General features: G+C 43.2%; 2 protein-coding genes across 2 annotated transcripts in view; one reads left to right on the forward strand and one right to left on the reverse strand.

The window, feature by feature from the left end:
- The first annotated feature begins 3,596 nt into the window (after positions 1 to 3,596).
- On the forward strand, positions 3,597 to 9,959 carry TOR3A (torsin family 3 member A). Its single transcript, XM_073571321.1, has 6 exons — positions 3,597 to 4,237; positions 4,639 to 4,737; positions 4,849 to 5,114; positions 5,451 to 5,614; positions 7,627 to 7,751; positions 8,971 to 9,959. The coding sequence occupies exons 1-6, from the start codon at positions 4,000 to 4,002 to the stop codon at positions 9,243 to 9,245; spliced, it is 1,167 nt and encodes a 388-aa protein (XP_073427422.1). The 5' UTR covers positions 3,597 to 3,999; the 3' UTR covers positions 9,246 to 9,959.
- Positions 9,960 to 13,509: 3,550 nt separating this feature from the next.
- ABL2 (ABL proto-oncogene 2, non-receptor tyrosine kinase) overlaps positions 13,510 to 18,850 on the reverse strand; it is a 39,514-nt gene continuing 34,173 nt past the window's right edge. Inside the window, exon 11 of the mRNA XM_073571320.1 lies at positions 13,510 to 18,804. Within this exon, the coding sequence (XP_073427421.1) occupies positions 17,282 to 18,804 (1,523 nt within the window). The 3' untranslated portion in view covers positions 13,510 to 17,281. The remainder of the gene's footprint in view (positions 18,805 to 18,850) is intronic.

Here is an 18,850-nt window from a genome sequence, read left to right on the forward strand (position 1 = left end):
TGTTGAAATGACAATTGCAGAACTTGACTGGGAATGTTTTGTGTTCAATGGAGACAAATTTTATCTGTGACTCAAGAGTTTTAATAATGATCAGTCCAGGAGGAGAAAGAAGCAGATTTGATTGATAAGATATATTACAAAGCTTCTTATTTTAATGTGAAGGTTTTTTTTTGGGGGGAGGGGATCTCGCCGGTTACTTGTCAAGCTAAATCATCAGAGTAGTGTTCAAAATAACATCAGTCCAATATTACTGACCAAATTAATCCCTGTGTTTGGTATAAATGATATTGACACGTCACACAATTTACCAGTTGGTGCAGTAGATTCTAAGAAAACCTCCAGACTCCACATTTGTGACCTGCAGGTTTTAGAGTCTGTGTGTTAGAATAACACAGGTCAACGAAAAAAAATTTTTTTTCTGGTGTCCAAAATATTTTAATGAATTTGGGGTATTTTTGGGGTGCTGATTCTGAATATGTCATCAGTTTTGCCAGATTGGCTCAAGTTTTTGAGATTTTTGGTATCTTATTTATAGCACTTGTTGGTAAATGCGACGCATCATCTCATTAATTTCTTTGGATTAGTACTTGAACTGAGCAGTTCTCAATATAGTTTTGTGTTAATTAGTGTTCTAAAAGTTTGTTCATAGCTTGATTTTTGCACTAACTTTATGTTGTTGTCTGTTTTCCAGTGAAAAGCATGAACTCATCATGAAGAAGTTGTCTTAACGATCCAGACTCATTCTGTTACATTTGTGGTGAATATACACTGCCAAAACATAGAAGAAACATAACACACTTCGTAAAAAAAGTGTATTTTGCCTATTTTGGGGTTATGCTTGGGGACCAAGACAAGTTTTGGGCACCACACATAGTGTGCAAAGCATGTATCGAATTATTACGAAAATGGAGCAAAGGACAAAGAAAAAGCTTCAAATTTGGTGTTCCAATGGTGTGGAGAGAGCCAAAAAATCATCATGATGACTGTTATTTCTGTGCAGTGCAAGTGCAAGGATTCAATAAGCATAAGAAACGAAAATGGGAGTAACATGGAATCTGCAAGAAGGCCTGTCCCTCATTGTGAAGATGTGCCTGTACCTGTGTTTACCATAAATAACAGTCATCATGATGATTTTTTGGCTCTCTCCACACCATTGGAACACCAAATTTGAAGCTTTTTCTTTGTCCTTTGCTCCATTTTCGTAATAATTCGATACATGCTTTGCACACTATGTGTGGTGCCCAAAACTTGTCTTGGTCCCCAAGCATAACCCCAAAATAGGCAAAATACACTTTTTTTACGAAGTGTGTTATGTTTCTTCTATGTTTTGGCAGTGTATATTCACCACAAATGTAACAGAATGAGTCTGGATCGTTAAGACAACTTCTTCATGATGAGTTCATGCTTTTCACTGGAAAACAGACAACAACATAAAGTTAGTGCAAAAATCAAGCTATGAACAAACTTTTAGAACACTAATTAACACAAAACTATATTGAGAACTGCTCAGTTCAAGTACTAATCCAAAGAAATTAATGAGATGATGCGTCGCATTTACCAACAAGTGCTATAAATAAGATACCAAAAATCTCAAAAACTTGAGCCAATCTGGCAAAACTGATGACATATTCAGAATCAGCACCCCAAAAATACCCTAAATTCGATGAAATATCTTTGGCACCAAAAATGCTGTTGACCAGTGAATTGAATGGGGGGGGGGGATGTTCAAAATAATAGCAGTGTGAAGATCAATTAGTGAGGTCAGGCATTCTGTGAAGGAATAGGTGTGAATCAGGTGGCCCTTATTGATGGGTGAAGCCAGGACATGTTGTACATGCATTTCTCCTTGAAAGCCTGAGAAATATGGGTCGTTCGAGACATTGTTCAAAAGAACGGCATACTTTGATTAAAAAGTTGTTTGGAGAGGATAAAACTTATAAAGAAGTGCAGACAATGACAGGCTGTTCAGCTCAAATGATTTAAAATGGAAAGCCAGAACAGAGATATGTGGAAGAAAACGGAAGACTACCATCGAATGGATGGAAGAATAGCCAGAATGGTAAAGGCTCAGCCAATGATCGGCTCCAGGATGATCAAAGACCGTCTCACATGACCTGGGAGGACTGTGACAGATAGAAGACTGTAAACATTCAAAAAGAGAAAAAAAAGCCAGCTCACCTGAAGGCATGTGTAGTGGATAGCCCGGACCACGTGCAGTCTTCACGCAGTAACCAAGGAAAAAGAAAAAAGGTCCAGCTTTGCAAATTCAAGTCCAATTTATTGTTAAAAACAAGTCCAAAACAGAGCAAAAAATGGTGTGTTCACATGAGTAACAAGTAGTAGATTACGCGTTTCGAACAATAGCTTGTTCTTTCTCAAAACTGTTTTGAGAAAGAACAAGCTATTGTTCGAAACGCGTAATCTACTACTTGTTACTCATGTGAACACACCATTTTTTGCTCTGTTTTGGACTTGTTTTTAACAATAAATTGGACTTGAATTTGCAAAGCTGGACCTTTTTTCTTTTTCCACAGATAGAAGACGCCTGTGTGACGCTAATCTCTTAGCAAGAAGTCCCTGCAAAGTCCCACTGTAAAAAAAAACAACTAAGTGCTGAAGTGGATACAATTTGCCAATAAACACATCAACTGGCCTAAGGAGAAATGGAGAAACATTTTGTGCACTGATGAAAGTAAAATTGTTCTTTTTGGGCCAGATGACCTCCAGACTCTGCATTCAAGCCACAATACACCCTGCAGACAGTGAAGCATGGTGGTGCAAGGCAAGCATGATATGGGCATGTTTCTCTTACTATGGTTCTGGACCTATTTACCACATACCAGGGATCATGGACCAGTTTGCATATATTATACTTGAAGACATCATGTTGTCTTCTGCCTAAGAGGATATGCCCTTAAAATGGGTGTTTCAACAAGACAACGACCCTAAACACACCAAGGTATTGGTTCCAGTCCAACAAAATTGAGGTTATGGAGTGGCCAGCCTAATCCCCGGACCTTAAACTGATAGAACACTTGTGGGGTGACTTAAAAAAATGCCCAAAAACTGTTGAGATGTAGTCTGAGCATTCTAGGCTGGAATAACAGGAGACAGGGGCCAGAAGTTAGTTGTCTCCATGCGAAATAGATGTGAAGCAGTGCTAAAGAAAAAAACTGGGTAACAACTATTAGGTCAGTGATTCACAGGAATGATAAATCCTGAACAACAGCCAAAAAAAAGTTCTCATTCTGAGTTTATAAAGACAAATGCAGACACTGCTACTTTTTAGAACAGCCCAATGTTCACTTCTTGTTGTTTTCTGTAAAGTTGTTAAAAAATATATACATTTCTCTTCATGTTTTGAATTAGAAAACAGTGTGCAATGTTCCCAGTGCTGGAAATAAAAACTAGTAGAAAGATTTTGTGAATAACTCATGTTTTTGATCACACTGCTGTTTTTTGAACATTACTGTAAGAGCATGGCTATACACAGGTGGTAAAGTATGGGGCAAACACGCTGTCGCTATTAAGACATAAGAACTGTTCCGGAAGAAAGTCGAGTTTCTGAAGAATGTTTTCCCTGATTTGGCTTTTACGCAATTCCTAACAATCCCTTTCCGGTGATGGCTCCGCTCCGATGATGAGTCATTCCTCCACAGAAGCGGCGACACAAGTCTCCCACAGGCTCAGCCCCACTCAGAAAAGGCAGAGAAAGTGACACTACGAAGGGGAGGGTCACTAACACAGAGAGCAGCAGAAACTGAAGGAAAATGTGACACCTAATAGAAAGGGAGGAGAAACTGATGGCCTGATGAAGGGAGGGGAGAAGCCATGGGAGCCAGGACACTATATAACTCAGCGAGGATGCAGTGCTATAGAAACAGATGCCCACAAAAACCAGGACATGGACTATAGGAGCAGCACCGAGTAACCACCAGTTCAGAAATTCGCTCCACAGGATTCCCGTGGATCTCTCTAGCTCCAGATCAGACACCAGGGATGATCAGGGCCGCTCCACTCTTATTACTTCTACTGATCCCTCCTACAGTGAAAGGCAGTGAGGATGTAGTGAGTCCAGCAGGACCTAATGGGGAAGACGGTGAAGAGAAGAAAGATGGTCTTTGGCTATCCGGTGCCCAAGAGATGCAAGACTTGGCCCAACTTTCCTGGGAGTACATGCAGGACCTTCAGTGCTGGTTGTGGCCTGACAAGTGTGACGATAAGCAGCACCATATGGGTGAGTGTGCCGTATCTGGTCTCACCAATAGCACATCAGTCCTTACATGTGGTGGTGATGGCATCAATGCCTAGGGATATTTTTGCACAAGTGTGCCAGACTTGGAAAGGTTATGGTTGTAGACCTTTGATTTAGGTCATACATGGCTTTGATAATTATCAAAGCCATGTATGATCTAAGTCAAAGATGCACAACTTTTTTGTGGATTAAGGACTAAATTCTCAGGCTGCATCCGCCCACGGGTGGCAGACCACAGGGTGAGCACCCCTGGCCACAGCACACAATCCATAGATGCTATGTCATTATGGTCTACGAGATGTGGAGCCAGGACAGTGTTATTTTGCCTTGGACGACCTGTTATTAGTCCTTCGCTGATGATATTCATACATTTTGTATTGCAGAGTGGAGCTGGGACCCCGTACACCTCCTGACGGACTGGTACACCAAAGTACTTGATGGCTCAGATTTTGCACGGAAGCCAATTACTAACAATCTCACAGGTGAGAGAAAAAAAAAAACCATGACACAAGCGTCTCATTCCCAAATTCAGCTAACAGGTGAAATTGGATATTTCTCCTATATTCAGCTTTTCTTCTTTGCTTGTTCTCTAGGTCTCCAGTGGGACTTGGAGCGGAGAGTTCATGGGCAGCACTTGGCTGTGAAGCAGATACTAACTTCACTGGAGAGGTTTCTGCCGGAAGATGGTACAAAGAAGACATTGGCTCTATCGTTCCATGGTTGGACTGGTACCGGTAAGAACTTGGCGGCCCGGATCATTGCCGAGAATCTATACCAGGACGGGCAGCGGAGCCGGTGTACCAGAGTGTTCATCCCACAGCTGCACTTTCCTCATCTGTCACATGTGGAAGTCTACAAGGTAACGTTATCCCACACTGCCTTATCTCACGCCTTTACGTCCATAGTTCACCTAAAGATATCCATATGGAGTAGCCCATACACCAGAGATAAAGCTGGAAGCCCCCATGCCGACGTGCAGTGGTTGGACATGACCCCTTCGCCCATTGACAACTCCATCACTTTCCATCTAGTTTGGCTATGACTTTGTGCATTGGGCATGATCAATGGTTATTGACAAGACCTCTGCCTTCATCGGTTGCCGCCCCTATCCAACAGCACACGACTGTGCAGTATTGCAGCAGATACAGAACATTGTGATTGTACAAAATTCCTCATAGATTTTACTTCTTTACAGGTCCAGTTGAGAAAGCAGATCCAGGCGGTCTCGTCGTACTGTGCGCAGCCCTTGTTTGTGTTTGATGAGACGGACAAGCTGCCGGCAGGTCTTCTCCAGTCCCTCTTCCCTCTTTTAAACCAGGAGGAGACACAGAACACAAAGAGCATCTTTATATTCCTCAGGTAAGAAGTTGCCAAAGTTAATATTCCCATAATAATGTTGCAAAGGTACCTTGTCCTCTATGTTAGGAAACTGCATAGTGAGCAATTCCCTAATATATAGTCTTCACGTAAACCAGCCCTGCTGCCAAGCTGTGCCCGGTCAGCTGCACGCCATGGATCAGGTGGGATTCATCATTTTGTAGAGATGGATCATTGAACCCACTTATGGGCCTGAGTCTGTGTGTGATCATAGCAGCCGTGTGAATGAGACCCTTGTAATACTCATGGGCATAAATGAGTGCACTCCTTTCAGAAAGTAAGATTTTAATCTACATTGAACACAAGAACAATTTCCAAAATTTTGACAACACTGAGTTTCATTGAACATTTAACCCATAAAATGAAAGTAAGGTTAGAAATATAACTTTCTTTACAAAATCTTCAGCTTTACTCATTAGTTTATGCAAATAAACGCCCAACTTCAAACAATACTACATTTAGTATTTTGTATGACCTCTTTGATTTTTATGGACAGCACCAAGCCTTCTAGACCTGGAATGAAAAAGTTGGTGACAAACTGCAATATCTATTTATTTCCATTTTTATCTAGAACAAATTCTTTTAGAGCCTGGATACTGGATGGAGAGTGATGGCAACTCGTTTCGTCAGAATTTCCCATAGATGTTCGGTTGGATTCAGATCATGAAACATTCAGTTACTGAATCACTTTGACCCCATTCTTCAGAAATGCGACAGATTTGTACATTGGATCATTGTCATGTTGGAAAAGCGCACATCTACAAAGAGCATGGAGTGATGGATGCATCTTCTATTTCACTGTACAGCTGTGAATTCATGATTCCATCAATAAAATGTCCCCCCCCCCATGCCAGCAACACCCCACATAACCACATAACGGACACTGCCACCAACATGTACAGGTACTACACATTTAGAAAAAAAAAATAGAAAAATGTATGGTGCCTACAGAGAAACATGGTGGTGGCCGAGTCCTTATGTGGAGGCTGTATGAGTGCTGCTGGTATCATGAATTCACAGATGTACTCCTGTATAGTGAAAGATAAGATGCTGCCATCACTCCATGCTGTTTCAACATGTCAATGATCCAAAACACATCTGTAGCATTAGTGAAGAAGGTGAAAATGATTCAGTATCCAAGTGTCTTCTGATCTGAACCCGACCGAACACCTATTGGGAATTCTGAAGAGACGATTTGTCATCACTCTCCATCCAGCAACTAGGCTCTAAAACAGGTCATTCTAGAAGAACGGAAAAAAAATCAATGTTGCAATATATCACCAATTTGTTAATTCCAGGCCTAGAAAATTTGCTGCTGTCCTTAAAAATCATGGAGGTCATACAAAATATTAGATGTAGCAGTGTTTGGTATGTGGTGTACTCATTTTTTGCATCAACTAATTTGAGTAAAACTGAAAATTTTGTAATGAAAGTTATATTATTAATAGAGATGAGCGCATTTGTTCAGGTTCCCTCTTGTTGGGCAAGCTATAGCGCTTATCGAATAAACTGCAGAGGGATCCCGGCTTCCTGGATCGCGCTGGCTGAACAGCCGGGTTCCCTCTGCAGCTTATTCGGCAAGTGCTATAGCTTGCCCAACAAGAGGGAACCTGAACAAATTCGCTCATCTCTATTAATAACTGTCATTTAGGCGTCTGTGTTAACAGTCCCATAGACTGTGTGCTAACATTGTCTTGTGAACAGTCTTCAACCAATTCCCCCCAAAAACATGTATTTTTGATCTTAGTCACAAATCAAACCCACCAATATAAGTCTATGGGATCGTGAGTGATGCAGACTCTTGGCATCCATGCTTCATGTCTAGTTCTTTTCCTTTTTTTCATTGACTATTTGGAAGGGGACGTTTGAGAACCCTTTTATTTTTGCATAAAAAAAAAAACTAATGGAAATCACCCCTTTATTTGCTTGTATGAGAAAAAACTGGACATGTGAATGAGGGTTTATGTTCTTCCTCCTTTTTACTTCTTGTACAGTGGAGTCGGTGCCAGCATGATCAATGAAGTAGCACTCAACTTCTGGAGAGCCGGGCGACATCGTGAGGAGATCACATTGGAGGATTTAGATCGTCCATTGAGAGGGGCAATACATCAGAGCAAAGGTACAGATAGTGATTTGAATTATGGCACATTGCACAAGCAGCCGTTCACAGCGCTCATAGTCTCCGCGAGTTTACTACCAGGCAGACGCCTCTGTGATGCTTTATGGTAGCGTGTTCCTCAAGCTCCGGTCGCGTGATCTCCTGATCGGCTTAATGATCGGAAGTCATTTATAGTTTGACCTCTGCGATGGTCAGGGAAGATCCCGCTACTCGAGAAGGAAGAAAGCGGTCTAGTGCCCCAGCTACCCCGTAAGACCGTATTCACATGTCCATTAAGCATCAGTTAGAAAGGAGCCAGCAGCAATCAATTAACAAACAAAGTTGTGCAGACAACTTTTTTGTCCGTTTTTAAAAGACTAATTTTTTTTTTTATATTGAAGTCCATGGAAAACTGATCCGTTAGATGGCCATCAGTTTTTTTTATTTAAAAAAGGATTTTTTTTATTTCTAGATCAGTTTCAAATTGAAGAAGACCGATCACTATTTAACAGATCCATTTTCCATAGACTTCAATGCTAAAAAAAAAACGGATCCAGCGGAATTAATTTTTCTTCAGCTGTACCAAAAAAAGAAAGTTGTGTCTGCATAATTTGATTGCTGCTGGAGACGTTCTGATTACTGGACATGTGAACAGAGCCTTATACAATGTCTGACCTAGAAACTACCTAAACCAGACACCCATCTGTAGAGAACAGTTTCAGGCTTCTTGCCTCTCATCAGTACAGAGGATTATACTACCGGATAGCTAGATGGGATGCAGTTCTGTTTGTTGCCGGTTTCCATTTAGCTGGTATGTAGATTATTCCAGGCAATGCTTTATGGGGGATAAAAAAAAGTATGCAAAGCAGCTCTCCTCCAGAAAGACGTAGCAATAGTTTTCTGCTTTCTGGAGCAGAGTTACAGTCCACCTATGTGTACAAGGTGAAGTGATGGTAGATAGGGCACTGTTACAGAATTCTCACTGAGGCCCATTGTTAAGTCTCTGGCTCCATCCTTCAGACTTTTCAGTTATGGAAAACCACCTAATGAGGGCTCTGCTGTGTAATGTAACCTTATGGCTATGCTTAGAGTGTACAACAAACAGAGCTTTCCTGGCATACAAGCATCAAGCCCACTAGGTTGAAAATGTGTATCTCTTCAGTTTGCAAAGTTCACATTTCTCCTGCAATAAATCCAATCTTCCATCATGAATTATAATATCTTCTCGGATTCCTCACAGATCAGTTCCTGACCCATCAGCTGTGGAGACAAGATCTCATTGATGAGTTTGTGGCATTTCTGCCCTTGGAGAGGCGACACGTGAAGCTGTGTGCTCAAGATGTCATTGAGGCTCGAGACCTGGCCTACAACGAGAGCGACGTGGAATCTGTTATCCAAGAACTCCTGTTTGTGCCAAAGGACGAGAAGATTTTCTCAGCTCAAGGATGCAAACTAGTGGTCCAAAGAATGAGCTTTAATTCAGCGGCAAGAGACTCTAAAGTCGGCCATACATAATAGAGTGCTGCCGGTGAACGATCGGCAAACTGCCAGGTTCTCCCATCCTCGCGAGTGAGCATTTGGCCGAGTGCTCCTCTATTTTCTAGGAGAAAGCTGTTACCAGACACGTCCAGCGTCAATGGCTTATCGCTGGGGGACAATATGATCGACGGTCCAAAATCAGGCATGCATGATCGGCACCTACCCCGACCATGAGTCGGCTCGTTACTATTAGGCTGTCAGCTGAACCCTTCGATATTGGCGGAGATACGCCCGACATTAATATAATGTGTAGAGGTGGGGTTATGGAGCATAGTTAAAGCAGACTAGAAGGTGAATGCGCTGGGATGAGGTGTTATCCAAGCATGCTCGGGTGCTAACTAGTGTTTTCAGCATGCTTGAAAAATATGTTCGAGTCTCCGCATATGCATGTGTTGTGACTGGCGATCAGCAGCGAGACATGCAGCCGCCGGGGACGCGAACATATTTTAGCATGCCGAAAACTCTAGCTAGCACCCGAGCATGCTCCGATAACACCTTATCCGAGCAGGTTTGCTCATCACTAATGGACACTACAACCTTCAATAGTGGTAGACTATGGACTGGTTAACAAGGCACCGAACAGATACACCTGAACATGTTACATCTGTTTATATAATATTAATTTGCTATTTATTTAATATTACATTTTGTGGAAACCTTTTAAATAAATTTATCCTATTCCTGCCTGTAGTCAATGAGATTCCTCACGTAGTTTCTGCACGAGTACATTCAGTCCTCTGCGCTGTCACCGGGTTCACGTTCCAGTCATCGTCACAGACAAGGTCATCCTGTAATCAGAGATCTCTCTTTAACTGTGATCACAACTGCCGATGATGCAAGTTCCACACGTCTGGCTAGTGCACGCCATGCAAAGACCTCACTATTTGCTGTCTAGGCTGTGTATACATGAACGTGTATGCTCCTCATGGCAGAGGTGGGTTATATTGACCCCGATTGTACATTTACAACATCAATCGCAATTTTATTTTTCTGTTCCAAATTCTACATGAGCGGTCGACGACCTATCATCACTGGCCGTTGTGAAATTGCAACTTTCACCATGTATAAGCAGGTACTACTGAATAGTAGAGGGCCCCATACAACATGGGAGCCGATTTATTGATCCAGACGCCAGCTGTTGTAATCTGATGTGCCCCGAAACAAACGCGCAGTTTATTTAAAAGTCATAGAAACCTTTTTTGAAACTTTACGGGGGAAAGTTCGGCATGAAAAGTTCAGAAAGACATAATGGTATTTAACTTTCTTGTATCTGCCCCATTGTCTGTTAGGTTAAACACATTTATAGATGTTGAGTAATGGCACCAACATATTTTTTTTTATGGATACTTTGACAGTCTGCAGTATTCAGAATAGTTTATACCTAGGATTTATACATCTTTGGGTACACCAATTTGTGCATGTCCAACTTATATTTTTCTAACTTTTACACCATGTACCATATTCTCAAATTTACATTATGGCTGTGTTTTTTTTTCAATCTGTGATTATGATACAGTTCTCCAGGTTGTGCGAGAGCCCGCCTGATCCCCCAGTAATGTCCACCACAAGCAAAAGACATCTTCTATAATGATCCCATAACTGATCATTATAGAAGATGCTACCTCTGGTAGCAATGATCATGATACCATCCCCCACAATCTATCGTAAATCCTCACATTGAGAAAATACTACACTGTAGGGGAAAAAAAAACCCCCGCACAGTGACCCCTATCCATTGCCCAGTGTCCTTCCAGGAACGGGGAATGACCGCGTGAAGAGCGAGTTGGCTGCCTCCCCACTACCATGTGTGTTTAACATTCAGCAAAATATATTTATAGACTGATCTTTATCCAGAGGATTTCACAATAGAAGTGGAGGGATAAATCGATGACCAAGGTAATTTAGAGTCACGAGTGATGAGACTTTATGCTGGGATGTGCAAGAATGATCAAAGGGGATCTTCAGTTGCCTGTGAGTCCTGCAACCAACAAAAGACACCTAGGAGAAGCCAAAGTACTTGTGAGAAACCCTTGTAAAGTACCATCGCCCCCGCCGGGGGGGCGGCGGAGTGTAGAAAAGGTTAGTTTGCCAAACAACTCATTGACTTGAGAAGTTCCGCAAGACTCTACAGTCAGATGAGGGCAAGATTGTCCTTATTGGGTTTAAAGCAGGGGTGCACAACATTGTTTTGGTCCAAGGGTTACATTGCCCTACTGAACCAATCACAAGGGCTGTAAAAAAAAAAATTAAAGGGGTAATTACATGAATACATAACCAAAACAACTGTTAGTACATCCCCAGAACCAAGCTTTGAGCATTTGAGAAGGATTTTTGAGAGTTTCTGCTTTGAAAAACATAAATCAGACGCAGACAGCATCACATATTTACATCCAAGTACCTTATAGGTGACATCTGTTCAGATTGGACAAAATGGAGAAGAAAAAATGGCTTCAAACGCTATGAGATTTCAAGCCCAAAGCTCCTCTCTGCAGACTTCCCTCTTCTCAGTCTTCAGTAGCACTTTCCAACACGGTGCCCTAAAATATAAAAATATAATTCTGCCCGTACCCATCTCCTATGCTCCACCCCTGAATAAATAACTGCCCCCATTGTGCTTCCTGTAGAAAATATCACCCCCCCATACTGCTCCTCTCTATAATATAGTCCCCCACACACTGCCCCTCCATAATATCAGACCCAGTTTGCCACTTTCCCTATATCTCCCCTACATTGCCTTTCGGCATATTGTTGCAACTGCCCGTACCTATACTATGCCCCCTTCCACAATCTGCCAATTGCCCCATCATGTCCTCCATTGCCCCTTTATGTGCCCTCCCATCTAAAATAAAAGCACGTTTCTCTAGCTCCTCAGTGGAGCGCTTACCAGCCTAACATTCTCATCACCCTCTGCGGCCCAGCAGCAGTGTAATCACGTCACCATCATACTGACATCATCAGGGCCAGCTCCAGGCTTTTGTGGGCCAAGGGGAAAGAGTCTCAGTGGGCCCCTTTAACACATATGGCAATACACGATTCACAGATGAGGCAGAAAAAGATGTCACTTACGTCTTATATTACATGAGTGATATTTATTGTAAATTCTACAATAGCTCAGAACCCGGACAGTATAGTCCTCCATGCAGTATTATAAGCCCCACATGTTCCATACAGTATATGATGGGCCCCATATATTGTTCCATACAGTATATGATGGGCCCCATATAAATGTGGCCCCTATATTGCTCTAAACATTAAAAAAAAATATATATTTACCTCTCCTCGCTGGCCACTGCTCTGCTCCAGACTCCTCGGCGTCTGCGTCTTCCAGCTCTTCGCAGCGTGACTGCTCAGGCAGAAGGTGCACACTAGTCACGTCATTGCTCCTCTGACCTGAAACTTCACAGAGTCAGGAGATGCAAAAGACGCTGCAGCGGTGGAACAGGGAGAGGTTAAGTATCGCAAGTACTGGGGCCCAGAGCAAGCGGCGGGGAGTCCACTTGTGGGCGCTGGCCCTGGCCCCCAATAGCGCACCGGTATTTCTGACGGCGAGCAGGGCCCCGTCACTTGCTCGGGTCCTGACGCCGGCCCTGTTTTTCATGCTGCTGTGCCCCAGTCCAAGTGCTGCAGTGTTCAAATGTATTTGCGTCTGAAAGACATGAATACATACGAATATAGAAAGGGAGGGGCGTCTCCAGGACAGCACCGCTGGCCGCACATCGCTTGGAGGGCAGTATGAAGTCCTTGGGCTTGGTCAAAAGCCCGCAGACAGTTTGTGATAAGATTCAAACACTTAATTCAAAACGTGAAGGTGCAAGAATCATGGTTTGGGGATGTTTCCCATACTATGGAATTAGGCCTCTTTACCACATACTATGGACCAAGTCGAATATCTCAAACTACTGACTGGAAGAGGTAATGTTGCCTATTGCTAAAGAAATGCCCCGGAAATGGGTGCTTTAGCAGGACAACGACCTCAAACACACCAGGAAACTGCAACATCCTGGTTCCAGACCAACATGATGTTATGAAGTGGCACTCTGATCCCCAGATCTCAATCTGATTGAGAATTTGTGGAGTGACATCAAAGAATGCAAAAGAACTGTGGAATGTAGTCCGGTGGTGGGCTGGAATATCTGTGAGCAGCTGTCAGATGACTCCACGCCACACAGATGTAAAGCCATTAGCAGAAATAAAGATTTTACAACTAAACATTAGCTCAGTGATCAACAGAAAAGCCAAGTCTGGAAACAAACTTCAGTTTTTACTGTAAAAATTACAATTTGTACATTTGAGCAGCATGTTATTCCTTTCTGTCCAGTTTAAATACTGAAATCGTGTTCATATTTTTATTTGAAATCAAATGTGTTTTGTGGAAATACAGTAAATGCTATTATTAGGACTGAGCTTTTTCTCACTTGTTTTAAACACAATTGCTATTTTGCAAATAACGGTACAGCGCATTTTGTAAATTTTTAGTCGTAGATTTTTTTTTTGTTTTTTTTTTTAACAGACTCCATAGCCCTGCTTTTAATTTTCATCAGTACTTAATTGATGCAAATTTTACTTTCTTTTGTGGCGCCATAACTAAGAGGAAACCACTAGCAAACGTGGTGGGATAAAGTGCTATCTGAGCATGCTCAGGGGCTAACCGAGTGTCTTCGCGTGCTCGAAAAATAAGTTCGAAGTCGCTGCAGCTGCATGTCTCACGGCTATTCGACAGCCACAACACATGCAGGGACTGCTTAACAGCTGCAGGGACTCGAACGTATTTTTCAAGCACGCTGAAAACACTCAGTACCAGAGCATACGGAACAGACTGCCGGTGTTCGCACGCTGCACAGACTGCCGGTGTTCGCACGCTGCACAGAGTCAGTTCCATCTCCCAACAGAGAGGCAAGAAATCTCACACAGCTGACAAGTTGGTGAGACAGTGGTGATTCCAACTTCAGTTGTCCACTCTTAAAGGTCAGCTTTTACTACTAAATTAGAGTACTTTCTTTTTCTAATTATATTTTTGAGAAAGGGGTATTATGAACGAAAATCACCTACACAGACTACAACCATGACAAAATAAAAAAATAAAAAAACGTAAAAGATCATTTCAAGATAGGCAAGAGCAGAGGCTTCAAGTTTATTTGCTTTAAAATATTGCAACATCCTTTTCTCTTTTTTTTGTTCTTTTTCTTAAAAATAACAAAAAAAATTATATATATAACATGTCATCCATTCAAAAGTCACATTCACGTCACATTTAACACTGTTAGCTGTTCACAGTCAGAAAATTAAACCAGTGAGAATTAAATAAAAAAAATAAAAACACCAACAAAATATATTACAAGAACTATATATATATATACACATACCGTATATAAAAAGGAAAGAAAAACCACTGGTGGATTGTAGGGAGCAAGGCGGAGGTGTGCAGCACTGGCTATCCCAGAGACGACGTGTGCTCCTGCAATGCTCTTTGGATTGGTAGTGATCCCAAGTATGTAGTGCAGGAGGCATCACAAAGTTAACCTGCCGAGGGGTAAACTTAGGGGAAGGAAGACGAACTGAGGAGCTTGGTGACAAAGATACAGAAATGAAGGACATTATAAGGTCTTAGTGTTGTTGGACGCACCCTCTCAAATACAGAATCATATTTATCGGGGTCCAGGAAGCCAAGAAATTAGCAGTTTGTGCTCCCATGAAAAGATAATATCTCTGCAACTTAAAGTTCTTAGAGTAAAATCCTGTCAAACAAGTCCCAATATCTCGTCTTCCTAAACCCCTGGAAGGTGCAGAATTAGATATTGGCCATAATTCAGACAATAATAGTTGTATGAAATAAAAAACGGCGCCACTTGTGCCCATGTGTTGCGCCTAGCATTGCAGGTCAGCCTATATCACTTGAGCTGCAATACCAGCCGCTGCCTATGAACAGGAGGGGGTGCTATAGACTTTCTCGTAGTCTCATACAACTCAATTATGCCTTAGTGTTTGTGTCTTGCACGGCCCCCTCCGCAGGAGTCGCTGGAGCAGCCTTTAGTGCAGTAATACATTGATAAGCGATTACTGGCCCAAGTGTCTGGTTCTGCAGAGACACGTGGCGGCAGACATTCGTGAAATACACATTCTGCTATGTGCAGAACAGAACGGTTATACACCAATGGATGGGGGGGCAAGGTTACCTCTGTGACCCAGCAAGGGGTGCAGGTAAAGGAAGAAGAGCAGGCCACTATTAGTACATGCAGCAGAGTTTCCAATACCCCCCAAATAAAGACTACTACATTCAGGTGGCTAAAATGTTATGTGCGGTGGTCACTGGGGTGTAAAGGTGCCAAGGCACTGACGTCTATGATAAAAGGTGCATTCACTGTGCTCTATTTGCCCTGGTGGCAGGTGATCCAAGTTTACAACCCTCACCATCCACTTATTATAACCCCAATCTTCTGCAGCCGACCGGAGATGACATTTATGATCTACATTTATAAAATTTGCCTTTCTGCTAAAATCAAAGCATTCTTCAATCTGCAATCATCTACTATTACGATGTTATGGTCTTAAATTTGCATTTGCTGGTTGGAATAAAAAAAATGACTTTTGAGCTCATCACTATACACGGGAAGGAAAACTTGGGGTAACCAGACGTCAATGCCTATATAGCAATGACTGAAGGGGATATACTTCCCACCTATGCATCCAGCGAGCGCCCCCATCGCTTCAGACGACACCATGGCTACAGGTGGATCAGGCTAAACGTTTGCACAAGTAAATGCACCCCTTATACCACTAACCGAATAATTGAGACTCCAGTTATGACCGGTTTCCAGTACTGCCCAGTAACAGCGTATCAGACCATTGCGTTCATTAACTGTGTGTGTACAAACAGCGTTAACCGTGATCACAAAAAAAACTCCCACGTACGTATTTTTGTAGGTTATGCTTTACAGAAAATGATGGCGCACCCCTGGGTGAGGTACGATAGATCATAACTCAATGATTAAGTGGCATCCAAAAATAAAGTGTGCCAAGTAACGGACACTAGTGCCGACGGTGGGCGAAGCAGTCACATCGCATGGTGGTTCAGAGAATGCATACAAAAACATGCTATGATGGTACAGAAAATGGATAAAAAAAAATAAAAAAAAAAAAAAGCACAATTTCTGTAACATGTCAGATTTCATGACCTATACGTTCATGACTAGTTGTTCCCATTGGGTACATACAAAGGAAGCAGCAGGAATATTTATGGGAATGGCACCTACTAAGAAATAGGAACTCGGGGACAAGGTGCTTGAGTGACTGTCGCCCGATGAAATCATACAATGGGTACTTAGGATGGTGCATAGACCACGGAGACACGATAACACCCTGTCAGGACCGCTGCCTAGACAGTCACCAAACCAGTCGCCACCTGCAGTATAAAATGGCATGCAGAATACAACGCCCCTACCCCATTTGATCTCTGCTATTGGTGAAGGCTTTCTTTTGGGGGGATGAGTGGCACCGTCAAATCCATTCATTTGTAACAAATTACTTTTCCCTACTGACTTCTTTCTTGGCTCCACATATACACACACACACACAACTCTTTACCCGAACTCTTTACCCGGAGGCGCCGAGATGAAACCACGCAGCATCAGGCAACAGCTGACAGACCCAACTTCCATAACTGTGTTTTTTTGGACCCATGGAGGAAAATAAGGCTCCAATTGGAGAGAAATATATTAAACCTGAGATGTTAAAAAAAAAAAAAAAAATAAAGAAAATAAAAAGGCAAAGCAAACATGATTTAAAAAAATAAACAAAATAAAAGTAAAATGTCTGGTGTCTTAGTGTTAAAATGTGTTCTGCTGGATTTGTATATAAATCGGTCGAAACCAGCGTAGCACGATTTCTTCCATTAGTAAAACAGAGGCTGACCCCCATCCACGGCGTCACCCCGCACATGAGGTTACTAGCCTCCGTCCCACATTTGCCAGTGCATGAGATTGGTGACAGTCACTGTAGGGGATTTGCATCTATAGCTACCTCTGCACCACATCGCTGATCTCCTGTACACAGGACAGTAAGTTATTAAGTACAGGGTTTGAACCCTGGGAAGCAGACGACGCGTTTCCTGCCCCAGCACCTGCGGAAGACACCTGCAGCTCCTGCAAACTGACCTCTAAGCGACTGACGGCCTCGCGAAAGGCAAATTTGTTCCGAGTTTGGGGTATGGAATCAACGTATCCAGTGCAATAGTCCAGAAGCTGATGTCCGGTGTCAACCAGTTGGCTGTTGGGTTGAGGAACGGTCAATGCACTGGACAGCATTCCCGCACACTGCAAAAGAGCTTCTTTGCTTATTTTTTCTGCAGGAACCTTCTCTGCCGGTTGCTTGGACTTCCTTAACGCTCCCCTACCACCAACTGCTGCCCCATTGGAAAGCTTTCCTACTTGGGAAACAGGAGGTGGTGGTGGCAGCATGGGCCGGGAAGGCTTGGCTGCCCTTTCAGTGACGGGCGGCTGCGTAGGTGCAGCTGAGGCAGTCTCATCTGCAGGTTGATGTGGCAGGAATCTTACATTTGGAGGAGGAGGGGGCGCACATTTAGGTTTCAGCCGGCGATGAGAAGGGCGATCTTTCTCGGAACCAGCTGGTACGTGCTCCTGGAGCAATTTGAACGTGTGACCTAAAGAATCCATGCCAACCAGCTGAATATCCGTAGACACGTTCCTCGGGGACGGCGAAATGAGAACGGGCACTTTGTGGTTGTGAGTGGCAGAATGAAAAGACGAAGATGCGCCTCCGATATGCTTGCTGGGCGATGACCTCTCGTCTGCACCTGTGCGCAAACCACCATTCCGCTCACCACCTCCAGTCCGTGGAAGCAATTTGGGCTTTCCCCTATCTCTATGTGGTTGTGGGGGCGCCATATCTAATGCAGTTCTTGGAAGCTCCTGCTGGTTCTCCTCTGGCTGTGAAGATACTGAGGCAGCACGGTCCAGCTGCACCTTAGTCCGATGGCAGTTTCTGGGGAGTGTCATGGACATCCTGTCTTGCTCTGGAACGACAGGAGACATGGATGATGTGGAATTTGACCTAGGGAAAGGTTTGGACTGATCCTCTGTGGTTCCTTGCTTTCCTGTCCGCAATCCAAATGTCTTTTTTATGAGACGGGGCGTGAAGAAGCCAGATATCCCTGTCCATCCTCCACTAACTCCCCCTACTGGTTCTTCTGCAAAACCACGTTGAGATGTGCCCCCATAGCACTTATGGGAGGCTGGAGAAGCCGGAGTGTCTAGACCATCGAGTGCCTGGAAAGCCGCCAACTCTCCAGTTAGTTCTGGCCTTTTGTGAGGCTGGTTCTCCATTTCCCGAAAGGAGCTGCTGCGTTTTGGGGGCTGCGGGGCACTCTTTTTCTTCATAAAAGAGCTGAAGAATCCTCCCTTTCGGTCACGTGTAAATGTGGTTTCTTTGGAGTCTCCCAGTAAGCTGCTTGGAGATTTGTCCCTCTGTTTGCGTGGAAGAGCCGGGGAGCCACTTGCTACAGGAGATCCACGAAGAGCTCCTAATAAGAAAAATGGCAAATGTCAAAAATGTCGCAGTCGCATGTA

This window comes from Dendrobates tinctorius, unplaced genomic scaffold (assembly GCF_039654945.1).
Source record: "Dendrobates tinctorius isolate UK_male_01 unplaced genomic scaffold, ASM3965494v1 ptg000029l, whole genome shotgun sequence".
NCBI classification, from domain to species: Eukaryota; Metazoa; Chordata; class Amphibia; order Anura; family Dendrobatidae; genus Dendrobates; species Dendrobates tinctorius.

Bases quoted from the DNA above. Each gene is read 5' to 3' on its own strand.
- TOR3A (XM_073571321.1), top strand. From the start codon at position 4,000: ATGATCAGGGCCGCTCCACTCTTATTACTTCTACTGATCCCTCCTACA. The intron at 4,238-4,638 runs GTGAGTGTGCCG...TTTGTATTGCAG, and splicing joins CGATAAGCAGCACCATATGG to AGTGGAGCTGGGACCCCGTA. The intron at 7,752-8,970 runs GTACAGATAGTG...GATTCCTCACAG, and splicing joins GGCAATACATCAGAGCAAAG to ATCAGTTCCTGACCCATCAG.